Source organism: Uloborus diversus, unplaced genomic scaffold (assembly GCF_026930045.1).
Source record: "Uloborus diversus isolate 005 unplaced genomic scaffold, Udiv.v.3.1 scaffold_977, whole genome shotgun sequence".
Lineage (NCBI taxonomy): Eukaryota > Metazoa > Arthropoda > Arachnida > Araneae > Uloboridae > Uloborus > Uloborus diversus.
In genome coordinates, this window is record NW_026559206.1 from 30,450 (window position 1) to 49,813 (window position 19,364).

General features: G+C 32.7%; 1 protein-coding gene across 1 annotated transcript in view; it reads left to right on the top strand.

Moving 5' to 3' along the window:
- Positions 1 to 2,882: 2,882 nt before the first annotated feature.
- Positions 2,883 to 19,364, top strand: part of LOC129234077 (putative RNA polymerase II subunit B1 CTD phosphatase RPAP2) — a gene marked incomplete at its 3' end in the record, with an annotated part of 35,452 nt that continues 18,970 nt past the window's right edge. The window contains exons 1-4 of the mRNA XM_054867968.1: positions 2,883 to 3,079; positions 4,729 to 4,831; positions 7,705 to 7,803; positions 10,771 to 10,836. Of these exons, the coding sequence (XP_054723943.1) occupies positions 3,036 to 3,079; positions 4,729 to 4,831; positions 7,705 to 7,803; positions 10,771 to 10,836 (312 nt within the window). The remainder of the gene's footprint in view (positions 3,080 to 4,728; positions 4,832 to 7,704; positions 7,804 to 10,770; positions 10,837 to 19,364) is intronic.

Genomic DNA, 19,364 nt, shown 5'->3' on the forward strand with positions numbered 1-19,364 from the left:
ATTTTAAAGTGGAGCACACTAAGCTTAGTTCGACGAGCTTGACCGGTAGCGCCCGGTTAGTTAATCACGTGACAGCTAATGATCACCTCCTCCAATCCACCAATCAACAGCTTAAAATGGTAACCGGTGAGGTAACCAATAGATGATAGAACCACGATATAACGCTGCGATTTGTCACCGGTTACTTACCGGTATACCGGTGAGGCTCGTCGAACGCAACCTAATATAGCCTCGTGTCAGCTGATTTTAGGAGGTGAAGCCGAAGATTATTATGTTTACATTAGGGATGGAAGTTTTAGTTCCTTTTGAGGAACTAGTTCGTTTAGTTCATCTCAACCTTGTGAACTAGTTCAATGAACTAGTTCAAATGAACTATTCAGAGCTTTTTGGCGGGAAAATATAATCACATGTTGCCAGATAGGTAGTTCTCCCTTTTTAAAGGCCGGGGGGGGGGGGGGGATAAATTTTGCAATTTGCCGGGCTATGGAAATTTGGGCTGACTGAATTTTCGCGTATTTATGTTTATTTTTCGGCGAATTTCCGCGTATTTATTCATATTTTTCGGTTTAATTAACAAAACTAATATTTTTTAACAGTCAGAGGTTCCAACCTGGGGGAGGGGGGGGGGGTCATGGCACAGGCTGCGCCATTGAAATTTTTAGGGGAACGGGTAGTAGGGGTATTTTTTCTTTTTTTCGGGGGAGGCTCCTGCTTTGGGGGGATTCGTGATTTTTAGAGGGTTGCGCCTTTGCTCAGAGGGGGGGGGGACCCCTTGAGCAATACATTAGTGCATTATATACATCTTTACAATTGTTTTCAACTCATTTTCTTTTACAATTAAGTATTTAGGTTGATTTTTAATTTTTTGCGTCACACTTCATGTTCTGTGTTAAAGTTTCGACATTTTAGAGATTCGTTGGTCTTGTTACCAAAATTAATGTTTCTGAGTTATTCAATTTTGTTTTCATCCTCACATTTACTGTCAAGAGCATTTTTTAATTCTCAATCGATAGCGTACACAGACTTAGTGCGCCCCCCTCCCTTATAGAATACAAAGTGTGCAAAAGTTAAAATTAAATAATAATAATAAATTTTAACATAGTATTATTTCAGAACGTGCGGCCTCCTATCTCTTGCCCTTCCCCCCCCCCCTCGCGCCCAGGATTTTCATTAACTACTCATCAAGTTAAAAAAAATTCAAATATTGCTATACATTTAATTTCTTTATAGAAGAGATACCCCCCCCCCCCCCCCTCCCTTCATTTCACCACTAATTTGCTAAGAATATTTTCTGGTTCTGATCTGCAAACAGTTCATGGCGACAGAGCTGTATTAACTAAAATGTTTTACTGTATTGGCTTTTAATTCAATGTATTTTATGATATGATTAGATGCTCTTTCATTTTCTTTTGAATATTTAAACTGTCAAATATTTTGTTGAAATATTTTGCCCTGAAAGCGACTGTAGGAATTCGGGGGAACAAACTGACGCCCTTGTCTCAGGCGGCAACTTTTTAAGGGCGCCCTCATTTGTGTTTTTCTCGTTGAAACTCCTTATAAAAACTCAAAAAAAAATTTAGTCAAAGCGCCAGTTTCAAAAGATATACAATAGGAAAGATTGTAGAGCCAGCACTGAAAAGTGATAATTTACTTAACACAACCAAAACGATATACATGTGAAAAAAAAAAAACTTATGGAGATTAATTAAAAAACTGTATAAAAAAAAAATTACTTAAGGGGCCTGCAAACTTGACTAGTTGCGAAGTTTTCAAAACACATTGAGCAAATGATATTGTACTCATTTTATGAAATATTGTATTTTTATTGTATTTGAAAACAATGATTTTTACGTTGTTGCGGGCGTAACACCTACAAATCAATATTTGTATACTACACAAATTGTTTTTAGAAAGTTGATGCTTCATTTATGATACATAAGGGTTCCTTTTATTCGAATATACCACAATAAAATGCCTAAAATTCCAGGGGAAAACTGCAAATTTTTGCGCGAAAATCTCACACCCGTGCAAATAGATTGAGAAAAATATGAGTTTCAAGAAAGGCAGAACATTTTTATTAGAAAGTACAAAAAAGTCTGCTCCTAATTTCTTTTGCACTGTCGAAAGTGGAAAAAAAAAATCTTTACAAAGCCTTTTTCTTTTTTTTTTCCTTTTCATTCTAAAGTCTATTTGTGAAATGGAAATAATTTGAAGTTTAAATTAAAAAACAAAATAATAATCTGTCAATTTAATTCTGAAATAAGCGCACCCAATGCATGTGACGAGGCGCAAATACTCCGCCTATTTCACTAATCACGCCACATCCATCGTGCATCGCGATTGAATTGAAAGGAAAGTCAAGAATCTTGCCGAACTTTCCCCCACCCGCCTCTGCTAAACAATAGCTCCATTGAATCTTGAATGACTGAACGAAAAGCAGATGCACTGCGAGAGACACGCAGGAAAACTGGTCGAACTAGATGAAATCGAACTAGATGCAATACTGAACTAAACGTCAGCTTTTAGTTCAGGGAACTAGATTTCTAGTTCAGTGAACTAGATGAGGAAAAGAACTACTGATGAACTAGATGCCAAATCGAACTAAGAACTAAACGAACGAACTAGTTGCCAAATCGAACGAGAGAAAGAGAACTAAACGAAATCGAACTAAGAACTAAATGAACGAAGAACTAAACGAACTAAGAACTAAACGAACTAAGAACTAAACGAACTAAGAACGAAACGAACTAGTGAACTAGATTGTTTTCTACTGAACTAAAAGCTGAACTAGTTCGATCGAAAGACCCGTTCACTGTGACCGGGTCCGAACTAAACGTTCCATCCCTAGTTTACATTTACATGTCAAAAATGTTTTGCATTGGATCCGTGTATGATTTTTGTTGCGGAAATTTCGATATATTAATGTAAATATTTAATTAAAAAGGCGTTTTGCACGCAGTCCTCTCATAAACCTGGAGTCTGAAGACTCTTATTCAACTTCAACAACTTCATTTAATTAAAAATATTTTGTCTTTATGGCTCCTACTCAAACAGAGAATGCCTCTAAGCAGAAGCAAGTGTAAGTGTTTGAAAATTTTCGGAGTATATTTAACCATGATTGAATAAAAAATCATAACATTTTTATATTTAGGAAGAAAATTACAGAATTATTTGAAACCAACATAGCTTTTCTTAATTATGTAGAAAGCCACAATTGTCAAACTTTAAAAATCATTTGTTCGAGTTCTGAATTATTTCTAGATGAAAATTCTCTGCTAATAGGGGAAGTAAAATTCAAACGGAGAGGGGATATTGTTTAATACTCTTAGTAACTTTTTCAAGTGTATTTAGCTGAAACTATCTCGGCAGTTAACGTACGCCAGATGCAAGCTGATGTACAGCTTGAAGAATTTGTTTTCTGTTTTAAATGGATACTTTTTCCTCAAGGGATTGCAGGTCACAGCAATATGGGCTAAATTATATTTCTTTAAGCTCGGACTTTTTCAGGTTCAAAAATTACTGATACAGAAAACAAAATTTGGTTTAAATTTTTCACCAACAATGCATAATTCTTTGAGAACTTTTTAAACCTTTGCTAATTCGCAACTCCAGAGCTCGAATACGGTACCTTGCGGTGATTAATAATACTAAGGAAAAAGGTAAAACATTCCATTCCACATGTTTTCTTTGGGGTAAATTACTAGCTTCAGACAGTTTATGGTGTTAATGTAATTTCAGAAGAATAAAAAAGAAAGCTTCCCACAAACACGATGAAAAATTACTGTCATTCACTAAGCGTCAAAGCAAGTTATAAGTCACGGCATTTGTTTGTTTACCTTTTTCATCCGCCATTAGACAGTGGCTGCATCGCCCTCTATAGTTTATTGGGGTTGCGAATAGATACACAGCTACAATGTAAAATGAAAAAGTTTTGTTCAGCTTCAATTTCTCTGAATTTAAAGATGTTTTCATTGTTTATTTTTTATCTCTAAATGCAAAAAGGATGAGCATTGTAAGTTTGACAGTGCACTTGTCTGTTACCTAGTGTAGCTCCTTAAGGAATGAACCAATTTTGATCTTTCTTTTTTTTTTTATTCAAAAGACGACTTGATTTGGAGTGCACTTAGTTCTTAGCAAGGCTTGATTAATGTATAGTCCTTCTGATTGAAGTGGCAAATTTTACAAGGACCAGTTAACCACTTGATTAGGGCTTTGTTCTTAGCTAGGTGTCACTTCTGTTGGACTTTAATTACAGGAGATATTAATTTAAAGCATAAATAATTAAACATAATTAGAACTTTTTCATAATTTTGGAAGTGAAAACTTACTTGCTCATTTAAAATATTAGTACCAATTGAAAGAGTGAGGGTTTTTTTTTTTTTTTTTTTGTGTTTAACGGAATTTGAAACTTTCACATTATGTAGAAATGTGGAATTTTTTTCCCAAAACGTTAAATAAAATCCTAAGCCTATATTCAAGCTATTGGTAACAATTTTATTATTAATTGACTGGGAGAAAACTGGCTTAATGACATAAAATATTTATTTGCTGACAAAGAAGATACTTGTAATTAGTTTTAGTTAATAAAATCAAAGTGTTTTTAGCTGGATATTTAATTTTCCCACTTGATTCTGCTTTTATGACTAGCAAAACTTATTATTAGCTGTGCTTCCTTGACTTTTAAATGCAAATAAACGAATTTTATTTCAATGATTTCATTTTGACTAGTTCTGCAGCGAGGGAAAAAGTTCTAAAGATTAAGCGCTCCATTTTAAAAATAGTTGAAGACATGCTAGAAGAAGAAATTTCAGTAGATTGGTTCCTTCAAAATGTAAGTATAAACTTTCTACTTTTAAGTATCCCTCACTTTATTATTTTATTTGAATTACGTATTAAAATAGTTTAAGCTATTAAATCACTTCTTGCTCTAAATCAGAGATCAACAACCTAAATTCTGTACCGATCTACGTTCTAAGCTTGGTGAGGCCCAAGATCGACTTGGGGGGGGGGGGGGGATCTCCCGTTTCTGTGGCATTTGAAAAATGTTGTTCGAAGCAGTGTTTTCTTACTTTAAGCATTTGTACAACATTCAAATTAAGTTTGATTTGTAAATTTGTTTTTTCTTTTGCGGATTTTTTTCAATAGCAAAAGTAAGAAATGAATATTTCTCTTAAATATTAGAAGTTAGACCACTTCCAGCTTCCAGCGATAATAAAAAGATCTTTAAATGTTTTGAATAACTTTTGTTTCAGAAGTTCAGCCAAATTCTTTTGCAGAAAATAATGTTTTTTCATGTTACTCTGAAGGAAAAAAAAAAGTTCCAAAATGTTGTAAGGATCAACTGAAAAAGGGTTCGCGATCGAGGGGTTGCTTTCAGCTGCTCTAAATCATAAGCTTCCAACTTCTAAGTGAGCTTCTGAGGGTCACAACTGAAACCAAAGGTATAGGCTGTTCCAAAAATGATTGATATATTTGAAAAATCAATAAAAAATAAACAGGCAGGGATAGAAATAAACCATTTGTTGCATTATGCTTGGGACAACAGTAAATTTTTTGATAAAAAAAACTTTTAAAATTAGTTACAATGTTTCTCAACAGATGGCGCTACAGGTATTTTAAAAGGTATAAAAAACGCAGTCTGTAAGATCGCCAAAATGACCGGTATGTCTGAAAAATCAATAAAAACTAAGCGGGCAACATTGATTTTTCAAATATACTGGTCATTTTGGCGACTGTACAGACTGTGTTTTATTTTATACCTTCTAAAATGCTTGCAGTGCCATTTGTTGAGGAACAGTGTAACTAATTTTGAAAGTTTGTCTGTCTGAAAGTTTATTGTTGTCGCAAGCATAATGCAACAAACGGTACATTTTTATCCAGTGGCGGATCCAGCCAATTGTTTTGGGAGGGGTCATCCGAAATTTTTGAACAAACTCCGAACTCCCCAGAAATTTTATAAAATGAAATTTTTAAAAACTCAGTTTTCGGGGTATCGAGACATTAAGTGAGGGGGTGAATTTTGGAATCTCCCTCAAAAATGTTTCAAAATTTAAAGTTCTGAGAAATTTTTGAAAATTAGGAAACTGAAAACGCATTTTGTCTATTTTTGATGATGTACAGAGAAAGGTCAGGTTTCGGGTGCTGGCCCCAAAATACTTTTTGAAAATAAAGCTTAGAAACCAAAATATTCTCTCATTATACATTGAGAAGTTAGAAAAGGAAGGGTGCTCTTCTCTAGCTCTTCAGCTGTCCAGCCGAAAAATGCACCTTTAGGTAATATTTGCTTACATTAAAGGCAGTGTGAAGGTGCTTAGAATCCTTCCTTCCTGGAAATATTTTGCCTTTGAGGCTCTAAAAATTTGATTTTTAACTGTATTTATACATGTTTTAGAAAGGGATGGAAGATTTGTGAGCTCTCCTCCAAAAACCTCCTTTTAAAGCTATCATCACGATATAAAATAGGGAGGAAGGAGGTCCTATCAAAAATCATTTGTAATTGAAGTCCCAAAAAATTTCATTTAAGTTGCTTTTTTGCAAGTTAGATGATAAGGGCTGGATAAGCTAGTTTCCATTGACATTTTTTCCAAATAAAAGAATTAAAATGCAATTTTTTGCTACATATCAAGGCATTTGTGAAAACACATGTGAAAAGGGGGTTCTCCCCCTGGTTTCGAAATTAAAGCCATAAAAACAGAAATTTAGGCTCTCTTTGGTCTTGTGAACAATAGGTATACAGTCGGATCCCAACTTACGCGAGGAATGCGTTCCAAGACCCTTCGCACAAGTCGAAATTTCGCGTTGTGGAAAAACGTGTGTTTAGAATTTTTTTATAAGCATATCCAATTATTTCAGACATGTGTTAACACCCTCGGCTTTTTTTCTGGTAACACTGGTCCAAAAGACAAAAATTCAATCATTACATCTCTCACCAGTAATGATTAGGTCAATGTAGTGCTGCCCTTGACATGATGTAAATAAGTGATAATCACTCTCCTATATGTAATTACCTTTGCATGAAAAGTAAAACATGAAATAACTATGTTTAACTGCAAAAAATTGCAGATTACAGCAAACACATGTCTCGGGTTGACCAGGAGCCCCTTCCTCACTGTGAAATAAGTGAGCCTATTGATGATGTCTTTTCATCATAAGCTCGCTTATTTTGCATAGAAAATAGGGATTTCCTTGTAATCCTGAGACACACATATGCAACTTTGTGCAATTAAACATTGTTATTTTTTATTTTACTCTATGTCTAATACAGTATAGACTAGGGGTTCTCAAAGTGGGTGCCGTGGCACCCAGTAGTGCCGCAAAAAACCCACTTGGCATCAATATATACATATATAATATAGATAGACTAGGGTGCCACGAGAAAACTCAAGTTCTTCAAGAGGTGCCGCAACTCGAAAAAGTTTGGAATCTTCTAGTATAAACAATTTCTTTTCCTTTGTTTAGACAATGTTGCCTGCAAAGACCAGTAACCCCAGTTGACAGCATTTAATGCAATTCAATTCTTCCTTATTCTGAATTGGCTTATGTAATAAAAACACTCAGCACAAAATGTAATAGGGATTATTGTAGCTAAAAATAGGGAAAACATCATCCTAACAAATCTTAATACTTTTTCTAAGTGGTATCTTTTTTTTATTGATTCTTATTTGTATTATTAATTATTTCACTGGTTTTAATTTTCAATTTCAGTGTTCTAAATTATGTCGAGGGGATTATGATGATGTTATTCAAGAAAGAAGCATTGAGCATATGTGTGGATATCCTCTCTGTCCAAATCCTATAAAACAGGTACCGATAGTTATGATGTGATAAATAAGATTATTTACAGATGTCCTTAAACAATAAAAGCTCAAATAAAACAAAGGTTAATGACTAATAGCTCTCAAAATTTCTCTGTACTGTAATATAGCAGATGATCAACACCATAGTAGTGTAATTTCCAGAGGAAAACCATATACTAACTTTGTATGAAGTTAATGCAGGATTGGCGTGTGTACTGACAGTCAGCTATTAAATTAAGTACAGTATACTGTTCTTGATTATCCACGAAATTGGGTGGCATGGGTACCTTGGATAGTAAAAATCAGGGATGATCCGAGAAAGGCTTAAACTGTGGGGGCAATTAAAATTAAAACACTTTGTTTTAAAATGTTTGTGTATAAAATGTAAATCAAAAACTATATACATTGAATATTAATTGTATTCAATCTTCTATGTAACAAACCAAATAAAATTAATAAAGAAAAAGTGTAGTGATAATAACACCAAGGTAAAGGGTTGCTTAGAGCAGGAATTTGTAATGACTTGAATGACTTGAAATCCTTGATTCTAGTTTTGAAAGCTTCACCCCCTCCAACTTTCATCCCTTCTCAATGAGGGGTCATCCACAAATAATGTCATGTTAGGAGAGTGGAAGGGGAGTTTCTGACAATGGGGAGAAAGGTGGTAACAAGTAGTGTGATGTCCACATTTTTGTATAACAATATGTTTATGAAAAATAGCATAACACATGATAAAGGGAGAGGAGGGGGAAAGGTGAAGTGTGACACTTTGTGATAACGGGGTATTTGTGTCAAATACATTGAAAAAGTGAATAATTTATGGACAGCCACTGAGCTGATTTAAACCCTAAATTACACCTTACTCTTCTGTTCAAATTATAAAGCAAAAGCAACAAACTTTAAAATGTATATATATATTTTTTTTTTTTTGAAAATTTTCTGTCATTTGTTTTTGCTTTTTGCTGTGAAAACATTTTCCGGAACAGCTAGTCCTGATATTTGTAATTGTTCCACTCCTGGAGTTGCTTTATACTATAATAATAATTTTGTGGGAATTTAATTGAAATGTATCCAGTGGCAGATTTTGATTGGTGGACAGTTTTGGTGGCCCTTTGCAATGCATTTTTAGGATCTGGATGTAAGGGCCCCTCTCTAATGCGCCGATTGCAGCACAATTAATCCCCCACTGAATATAACAGCAAAAGAGAATTATTTCTCCGGTGGATATTGCTAGATTCCACTCTCGAACTTTAAAAGAAAAGAAACTTTTAATTGAAGAACACAGAAATCTATCTGCCAATTTTTTAAGGACTGAATTACAAGTTTCAGTATTGAAAAGTGGCACCTATGTTGTTTAATTAAGAAAGGTTTTTACTTATAATATAGATTTTAAATCTGGGTTCTTAAAGCCTATTCTACATCAATTTGATACAAATGACAACTTTCAATTGTATGTGCAAGACAAAAAAAAACATGTTACTGCTGTTTTGGCTAAATTATCTCATAATTGATAGTTTTATCGATATATATGTTTTTTTTTCTTTTTCTTTTTTTTTTACTAAAAACGTATTTTTAGATTTGAAGCTATGAATTATAAATTAAAAAATTGCAGCTAATATTTTCTACATTTGCCAAAATTTTCAACATCTGTTGGTTTTTTTCTTCTTTTTGTAATTGTCTCTTCATTTACACAAACTTCTAACTCAAGTAATTAATGTTAATAATACGATTTTAAATAATTTCATTGTATAGTTGAATCCATGTATTATATTAAAAATGCTGTCATCTCTACATAAGGTAATGGCACCAGTAACTGACATGCTTAAAACATTGCTCTCAAGTTAACTCAACTTTTCGACCCTTATAATGCATTTAGACTTTTTAAACTATTTTTCTCCCATGCAACAACATCTCGTCTAACATTTGGCTGCTTCTGGATCCTCTAAATTGGTCAATTCTATTTTTATTTGCTCAATTTCGAAGAAAGCTCGAATTCTAGTAACAGACACCGAAAAATCTGATGATAGTAACAGACAGGATAAAAGGATGAGTAATAGACAAAATTTGCTTTTTCTCTCAAAAATTTGCAAATGTTTTTTTTTATTTTTAGTACTAAAGCCTTTAAATTCAAATGTACAATAATTGGGTACTTAACCAACCAGAAAACTAACATCATAATAAAAAATAGAACTTAAGATGACAGCGAGATTTTTACAAGCAAAAATTAGATTTAAACTCTTGTAAAACAGTTACCTGCATTTGAACTTCCAAATTGGAAACATTTTACCTGTAATATAAGTAGGAAGGCGATTTGCCTATATGCAAATGTAAAAATAAAAATATATGTAGGTAAACAGTCTTCTTCATAATTCTTCTCCTTCTAAACTCAAAGCTGGATGCTACTTTTCGTCTTCAATGATGACTTTCCTCTTTCTGTAATTTCGTGGTTTCGTTATTGTTTTTTCTTGTTCTCTCCTTTTCTTCATCTTTTCCTCTGCTTTCTTTTCTTGATATTTTCCTGTTCCTTCTTTCTTTGAAGTATTGCTTCAGCCCGTATCTTCTTAGACTTATGCAAATAGAATATACAGTAAAACATTTAAAGTTTCAAAACTTCATTTGCAGAATTAATTCAATTTTATACAAACCTATTGAAAACTATTACTTCCCTCAGCTGTAATAAACGTGGCACACTAGTGCTGTTTTTAGTATTATATTAGCCAAGAAGAATATGAATACAATCTGGATGTTATTTGAGTAAATTTGTGAAATTAAAAAATTTTCCTAATATATAAGATTTTGGCTAAAATTGCATTGTTATTGTTTCAGTTAATTTCCTTTTTAAAAACTTCAATTAATATTTATATTATATTATTAGATGATTTTGATGTATTGGTTTTGTATTCATAAATTCAAAAACTGAATTTGTAGTACTATTTTCCATTTCAAGGCATTGAAATATTTTTTAATGTTTCAGATTACTAAGCAAAAATTTCACATTTCTTGCACAAATAACAAGGTCTATGAGCTTAGTGAAAGAAAAGTAAGTTTCCTTTTTTGCATTCCCCTCCCCTCCCCCCCCCCCCCACCCCCCCCCCCCTTTTTAACACTTTTTTTAAAAGAAATGACAAAAGCATAGTGAACTTAAACCTTTCTATGCTTAATACTGTTAAAGTTTAAACAAGAAAATTCGTTATTTAGGAAAAAAGTATAGCATGTAGGGGGATGTGGGGCAAAATAAAATAGCAGGGCAAAGTGAAATGTTGAAAAATTTACTCTGCTTTTAGCGCCACTTATCTAGTAATATTTTAACTATGTAGTAACAAATGTAGTCTATTCCAGTCAAGAAAAAAATTACCTCTGAAAATCATTGAATACAATAAATAATACAAGCAACTTCCAAAAATTGATACTCATATTGTAACATTTTGTTCTAAGTCGAAAATTATTTTTGGTATTTGTAAATGAAAATGTTCTTGTAATTAAAATTTGAAATATAAATTGAGACCTTCATATTGGGTGCAGTATTTATTTAGTTAATATTAATCTCATTTGTATTTTAAATATTTTGTACAATTAGACAAGTACATGCAGGGCAAAGTAAAATACTTAATTTCATTTAATTATCCAGTCATTTATTAAATCTCTTATGTATTCTTCATTAATTAACTTTATTAACATAGCTTAATTTAGTAATTCACTTATTTATACATTCATTCAATCTTTTACTTACTTTGTTTGTCCTTATACATTAATTAATTTATTTGATTACTTGTTTATTTATTTATTTATTTATTTTTTCAGTATCTTTATTTATTCATTTAACCTTTAATTTACTGATCAAAAACATTTTTTATAATCAAATAGAAAATATTTCATTACAAAAATATTTAATATGCATTACCTTCAAACTTCATTCACAGTTGTGTGTCACTTTTAAAATGCTGGAGGATGTGCTTAGTAGTCTAATGCACATTTCAGCTAGCATTCGTTTATCTATTACTCTTAAACTAAACAGTTTTTAAAATCCAGGCTGTAGAGTTTCTTGTGTCCTTTAAAGGAAGAGTTAACCGTACTCAATGAATTAAGTTATTCCTTTTTATGTTTTTGCAGCAATTTGCTATATTAATTAGTGATGTTCCGGATATCAGTATCCGTTACTTTTTTGACGTATCTTTTCTATTCTAAAAATTTTTAAGTATTTGAAAAAAAAGACTCTTAAATTCGGTTTAAATTAGGTTTTATTCCCTATTTAAATTATAAGGTATCATTTCAGAAGGCAACGGCCCTCTGAGACGTTTTTTTTTTCTTTTTCTTTTTTTTTTCATTTTTAGTTTAATATTAGTTTTTGTTATTGATAAGGGGTTTCTGTTTTTCTTCATTTGGTTTTTCCCCGGCATCCTTCAAAAAAAGTGAGACAAAAGTCTCTATTTACTGTTTGTAATGGTGTTCCCGGCTCTGTTATTTTGTCAGTCGGAGTAATTTCGATGGAATGGGACAGCGCTGCATTTATGCTAAAATAAAATGTGAAAAATTATTCCTTGCCTATCCAGTAGCAGCTTTACATTCTTGCTCCCAGGGATGGATTTAGGGGAGGGCAGGCGGAGCTACTGCCCCGGGGCCTCCACAACACAATAACATTTTTACAAAATATCCTAACTTTCACGGGTCGAAAATATTGGATATATACATATGTATCAAAATATTGGGATGTATATCAAAGTATCTGATATTTTCGAAAATATGATGATCTTTTTGAACCCTGATTAGGGGCCTCCACTCCTTTGTTGCCCCGGGGCCTCCACACTTCGAAATCCAGCCCTGCTTGCTTCTGTATCCTACATCTACGGAGCAAGATAAAAATAATTTTTCACATTCTATTTAAGCATTAATGCTGCGCTGACCCATTCCTTCCAACTCTCCATCAATTTTAACGGAGATTTCTTAAAAGAGTAAATCATAGACTTTATTATATTTTTGCCATAAATGACATTTTTTGAAGAAACAGTGTTATTATAGTGACAGGAATACCTTCCGTAATAAATTTTACATTTGGACAGTTGAATTGGGCAAAAACATTTTGAGATCCGTACCCACGGATCTTGACACTAATGAGCCGGATCCGGATCCATATACGCAGATCTACTTTTTTTAATGATCCGGCACATCACTAATATTAATGTGTCACAAGTGTTTATAATACAAATACAAAAGTGATATGCAACAGACTGTGGGCCCAGCTGAGCTGGTCCTAGTCAATTTATAAAACCTCAATGAAGATTAAGAGCCTTGTTAAAACTAAGTTACCAGCTAAGTTAAGTAAACAAAACCCCATTGCTAGTAAGAGCTGCTTCTGGTAAACTATTTCAAATGCCTACAACTCAGTTAAAGTAATAATTTTTCCTGCTTTCAAGATAAGTTTTGGGATTTGAAAAGCTTAAAACGATGCCTGGTTTTTCCATCTGTAGAAATTTACACCATGAGCATCCTGCCTTTTAATAAACTTAAATAACTGGATCAGGTCCTTTCTTATTCTCCTTTGCTCAAGACCAGTGTCACACACAAGAAGTCTACACCCCTTCCATCGCCTGTGAGGGTTTTTTTTTTTTTTTTTTTGATTGACTATATAATCCTATGTATGTGTACGTAAAAAAATTCCAAGCAAAGGTAACAATGATTTCAAATCTAACAAATGAAAAAGATACTAATAATTTCTCTCTTTTTTCTCTTGCAAAATTAAACTGTGTGAACATAAATTGGTCTATAACAGCGATAGTCAACCTGTCGATCACTATCACACAGTCTATCTCAAACCCATTTTGAGTCAATTGTGGCAATATTTTGAGCCTTGCTTTTTGTCTCAGTAGAATTATTCTAAACTGCAAAAAAGTTTCATACAATTTGAACAACAGCAACCCGTGCCAACTTGCGCATGAAAGTGTGAACCAACACTTACTAGACCGAATTTTTTAAAAAATTCTTTTTGGAAGTTTGAAACTTCATGTTAATAAAACGTTGCCTCTGTAGCCCCACACGTACCAAAAAAATATTTATCCAAATCAAAAAATATTTAGGTGTCCAGCAAGAGGCCTAAAGTTTGTAATTTTCTTTAAAAAATTGATTTTTTCTGTATATTTTTTTTTAAATGTAAGTTAAATTTTAAGAAGTTATCAAGCTGAAAAATATTTTTGTTCTCTTGCTATACTTAAGTCTTCCACATGGTAGTACTCAAAATATGGATTTTTTAAATTTCAAGTTAATTTTTTCATTTTAAATAAATTATTTTTTTATTATTCATTTGCAAATATTGATTTAAAAATTTGTTTGCTAATAATTTTTGAACTTGTTACTTTATTTAGATTTAGGTATTTCTAGTATTTTAAAAGTTAAACGGAAAAAATCCATTTTTGTGAAATTTACAAATTTTAGGCCTTCAGCTCGACACCTAAATATTTTTTAATTTGGATAAATATTTTTGTGGGGTAAAAGGAGCAACGTTTTACTGACATCAAGTTTCAAATTTCCAAAAAAAAAAAATTTTTTTTTATTCAGTCTAGTACGCCAGGGCTGGTTTACACTTTCAGGCACAAAAGGGCACGGGTTGCCATTGTTTAAATTATATGAAAGGTTTTTTTACAATTGTTTTGACCTAAAAGGGAAAATATAAGGGGATGTGCGACTTCATAAACCAACTTCCTTTTTTGAGGGAGGGCGTGACACCCTAATACAGTATATAGGGTCTGGTGGGGTAAAGTGGTCATAAAATCGTAGGTTTTCAACTTTGGTGGATAATAAATACAACAAATAATTTAAACACCTCAAATTTTTTTGTTGTTATTTTACATTGCATTATTAAAGAACACAGTACACTGAAGTTTAGAAAAAAAAATATTGATTTAATTAGTTTTATAACACTTTCTTTTCCCTTTATATTTATGACCACTTTACCCCATGGGATGGGGGAAAGTGGTCATAGCATGGGGTAAAGTTTGTCATAGTTAAAAATAAATGCAAAACCATATTAAATAACCCTAATATTTGTATATTTCAGTTATTTTTATGGTTACAAGTATATGCACTAATATATGCGTGTATTCACGAGTATATACGTGTCGTGTAAACATGAGTAATCACGTTCATATATGAGTAAATACCGTGCATACCTGAGTATATACGTGTATAGTAGACGTATATATGCATATATGTACAAGTGTACATGTGGGTATATACATAACTGTACATAAATGTATATACGGGTATACACGAGTTAATTCGTGAATTCATCCAGTGCGTGTTTGCACGTGTCTACTCACATATATACACGTATATATGGAAGCACGAGTGTATACGTATGTATACGTGTAAACACAATTATATACCTGAAAAAACGTATATACGTACATTTATGTGTCCGTACATACTCGTCAACCAGTACATATATGTATTCACGAGTATATACGCTTACATACATGTATGCCTACAGAGTGAATCCAAGCTCTTGAGCAAAAATCTAAGGGGCCTGAGAAGTGAGAATAAAAAGCAAAGAATAATAAGGAGTTTATGGTCGCTGACGCGCTACATGCACACAAAGCCAGAAACTGATGGATGCAAAACAGGTCACAAATTTTTTACACAAAGATGATTTTACTCAAAATTTAGTTTTTAAGAATATTTAGAGCACTTTTTAAAAGTTACGGCCCGTAGTAGTTCTAATTCATGCATCGCAACATAGGCGCAGCGACGGATGAAAGTTTTTCAAAAGTCTCGTTATTAAAACAGAGTGTGCTTTGTGATTGCGACGCATGCATTACAGCTGCAGGCCGCAAATTTCTTCAATCGCTTTAAAACCTTCTTACAACCTAAAATGTTGTGCACAATTGTCTTAGTGTAACAAATTTGTGACCTGTTTTGCATCCATCAGTCTTTGGCTTTGCGTGCATGTAGCGCGTCAGCATTGTGTTTGTGACCATATGTTCCTTGGGATTCTTGCTTCTTATCCTCCCCTCTAACACCTGGTAAAAATTTCCCCCAAGAGTTTAAACTAACCCTGTATACTTGTATGTCATATGCTTGTATGTAAGTATCTACTCGAGTACGCACGTGTATATACGTGTCTACCTGAGTATATAAGTGTTCGTATATATATGAGTAAAAGCAAGTATATACTTGCATAGTCGAATGTAAGTCTGCATAGATAAAAAATACCCATATCGCAGATACCCATATATGTATCTATTGGTGCATTTATGTGAATATGTTTGTATACGTGCCTACACGAGTATATGCGTATGCATACGTATATACTCGTATATTTAACCCCATTTACGGTAAAAACAATACATATTAAGTGAAATTAATATTTCATTCATATCTGCTTTATACATAACTCTTAAGTGACAGAAGAACAATATTCGTTAGGCCTAATATTATGACCACTTTACCCCATCTTACTGAAATAGTTCTAAAAAATGATCTAAAATATATTCAGCTAACTGCTAGTGAGTAAGCGATCTTAAGACATGTAGGAAGCTTCCTGTGCCGTCAATCTGTTCATAATTCTAACAGACAAAATTTCCCAAAGAAGTTAAAAGAGGTGTTTAGATTTTTAAAATTTTCATATTTACACAAAATATTTTGTTTACCAAATAAAATTTTGCCAGGTTTGGAAATTTCGTATTAAAAATGTAGTTTCTAACTCCCCGAATCTAAAATAAAATTTTCACATTCATTCGAACATTTATTTCCAAGCTATAGTCATTTATTTGACGTATGACCACTTTACCCCATTGACCACTTTCCCCCACCAGACCCTATACTCTCACCTCTAACGGTTCCCCCAATTGATGTTATTGAGTAAATGTTGTAAAAAAAATTTCATTTTTTTTGCAAAAAGGATTAAATGTATTCTGATTGGTATGCATATTATATAATCATGCAATAAGTTCCAGAAATTTCTAATTTTATCACTTTTTGCTGAAAATTTCAATTAAAACTTCCTGAAAAGTTGAAAAAATTCAATTTTTCAGAATCGTAAATAAATCCCCTCAGAAAAAAAGGTTTTATTTTCGTTTTTTACTTCCTTCTACAGAAAAGGAAGTATTGTATTCGCAAAAAAATTCACTCAAAAATCAACCTTAATTTCCATTTTACATCACCCCCGAATGAATGTTGAGGTTTATTTACGACTCGACCGCACGTGGATAAGTGCCGAAGAACGTATAGACACATGAAATATCCATTTTGACAATTCCCGAGTTATTTATTTTTTATTTTTTTTGGAAATTGCCAGGATTGTTTTCATCTCTACTCATGTTACAATGTTGGGTGACTCACGTTACTTTAATCCCTTTAGGCTTTGATGTTAAGGTACTATACTGATTTCAAAACATCTTTTTTGAAAGTTTTGTTGCAATTTCACTTGATATAAATGTAGGTTAATGCTAAATTGCCTATTGCAATGAGTCAATAAATTAAAAAAAAATCATTTGAAGCTAAAAATCAATAAATGTGAAAGTAGGTTAAAGCTAATAAAAATCACTTTTGAAAAATATAATTTAGTTATTTTGTAGGAAGAGCAGTGGTAAAAGTGTAAAATATCACCTTGAATTAATAAAAAGTTGAACTCCCAGTGTATGAATCAGCTTAGAGGAGAAAATAGTACGCCCTTGTATTCATGCCACTTCCAGTACAGTGACTGCCACTTATATGAATAACGTTTGCTCTAAACTGTTTTGATTCCAAAAAACAGCCGATTCAATAAAGCGGCTAATAAAGCTAGATTTGGTTCTGTTTTTGACAATTTGATTCATTAAAGAGGTTGATTCAATTAACCACTGATTCAATTTAACCGGCGATCACTATTTTTTTTGTTGGTTGCACTGTGGTGATTTCCAATTCTACGTTGACCTTGCTACAACTGGTAACTTTTACAGATTAGACTATTACATTATAGATTATGCCAATCATCAAACTTAATATTGCGTAATGGTCATAATAATTGTTGGCGTTTAGAAGCAGTCTATTCAAAGAATTTACTTTTCTCAACGACTGATAAAGAATGGATTTTTAACTGCTCAAATAGGAATAAATGAAATGTGCAAGCTTGCATTTTCAAGTTTTTACACTCGACATCTTTTCTCCCTCAAACTAATCTGGGTCTTCTTTCTTCTTTTCATAACATTCTTAAATTAAACCTAGATTTAATCGAGTTAAAAAAAATTATTTTGGGTGGAGTTTCACTGGGCGCTTGAAAGCTTATTCACAAATCCACATTGTATTTACTGCAGAATAACTTTTTAGCGACTACAGGTTTGCGACGAGGCCAGTTGAACAAATTTTGCTTTGCTTTGGGCCTTTTCTTTGTGTACTTGTTGAGGCGATCTTTAAGAAGTCTATGTTTATCCACATTTTCCCCCTTGAAAGCTCTCTTTCTGTATTTTTCAGCTCATCTTGAATTGCTCGATACAATTTCTTTAGTTTTTCAATTTTCCTCATCCTATAACTCCTTCCTCCAGAGACGATGTTTCTGTTAATATTATTATGTTCCGCACCTTTTCTGGCATTCTGCTGTAGTGTTCTTCTCCTTAGTGTAAAAACTTATTTTTTATTGGTAGAAAAAGCCCTTTAGAACTACTGAAGACAAAAATGTTCACGTCAAACATATTAGCTAGTATATTACTAGTAGTTCTGCCTTAGCCCTGGCTTAGAGGAAGTAATTTACTGTTCAATAATGCTAAGTAATTATTTAAAAAAAATTGTTAATGTTTTTTGTTCCCAACAATAGATACAATCAAAAGAATATGTTGGGTTGCATGTTGGAATATGATATAAGAATGGTGGAACTTTGATCCTGAACCCCCCCCCCTCCCCCACCCCAACCCTCTTTGAAAAATTCCTATGTGTACCACTGCTCAAGACTAGACATATTAAGTATTCTAAGCCTGGAATCACCCAAGTTAGAAAGTCCATTTACTAACCTTATAGCCCTCCTTTGAACCTTTTCCAACAAAATGCTGTATTTTTTAAGATAAAGGATACCAAAACTGAACAAAATACTGTAAATTAGTTCTTAAAAATCTTCTGTTTAAAGGTAAAATAGCTTCTTCATGATTTTTTGAAATGAACCTATTGATAAAACCTTACATTCTGTTGGTTTTGTTACTTAATACACTTCATTGCTGACTAAACGTTAAAGTCCTAACTGAGTAAGGCAGCCCAGATCTGCAGCAGTTTCTTCTTCACTTGAGACAGATCCTTGGAAATAATTGCTTGCGTGCTTACAGATCATATGGACTGAATTTGTTTTGGAAATCAAAAAAGAAAATAATTTTAGTTAAGAATAAAAAATGGTACTTTTTTGTTTTAAGAATATATTCTTCTTTTTAAAAAAATGTACAACATTGGTTTTTAGTTAGTTCAGGTAACGTATGACTGATGTCTTACCCTTCAGCTGTCAGGCAAAAGAGAGTTTCCCAGATTTTCTCTTGCATATCTGCTTTGTTAAAAGTTTTTCTAGCTTTTTTTTTTTAATTAAATTCAATTCTGTTGAAAAATCATCATTGAAAGTGTGTG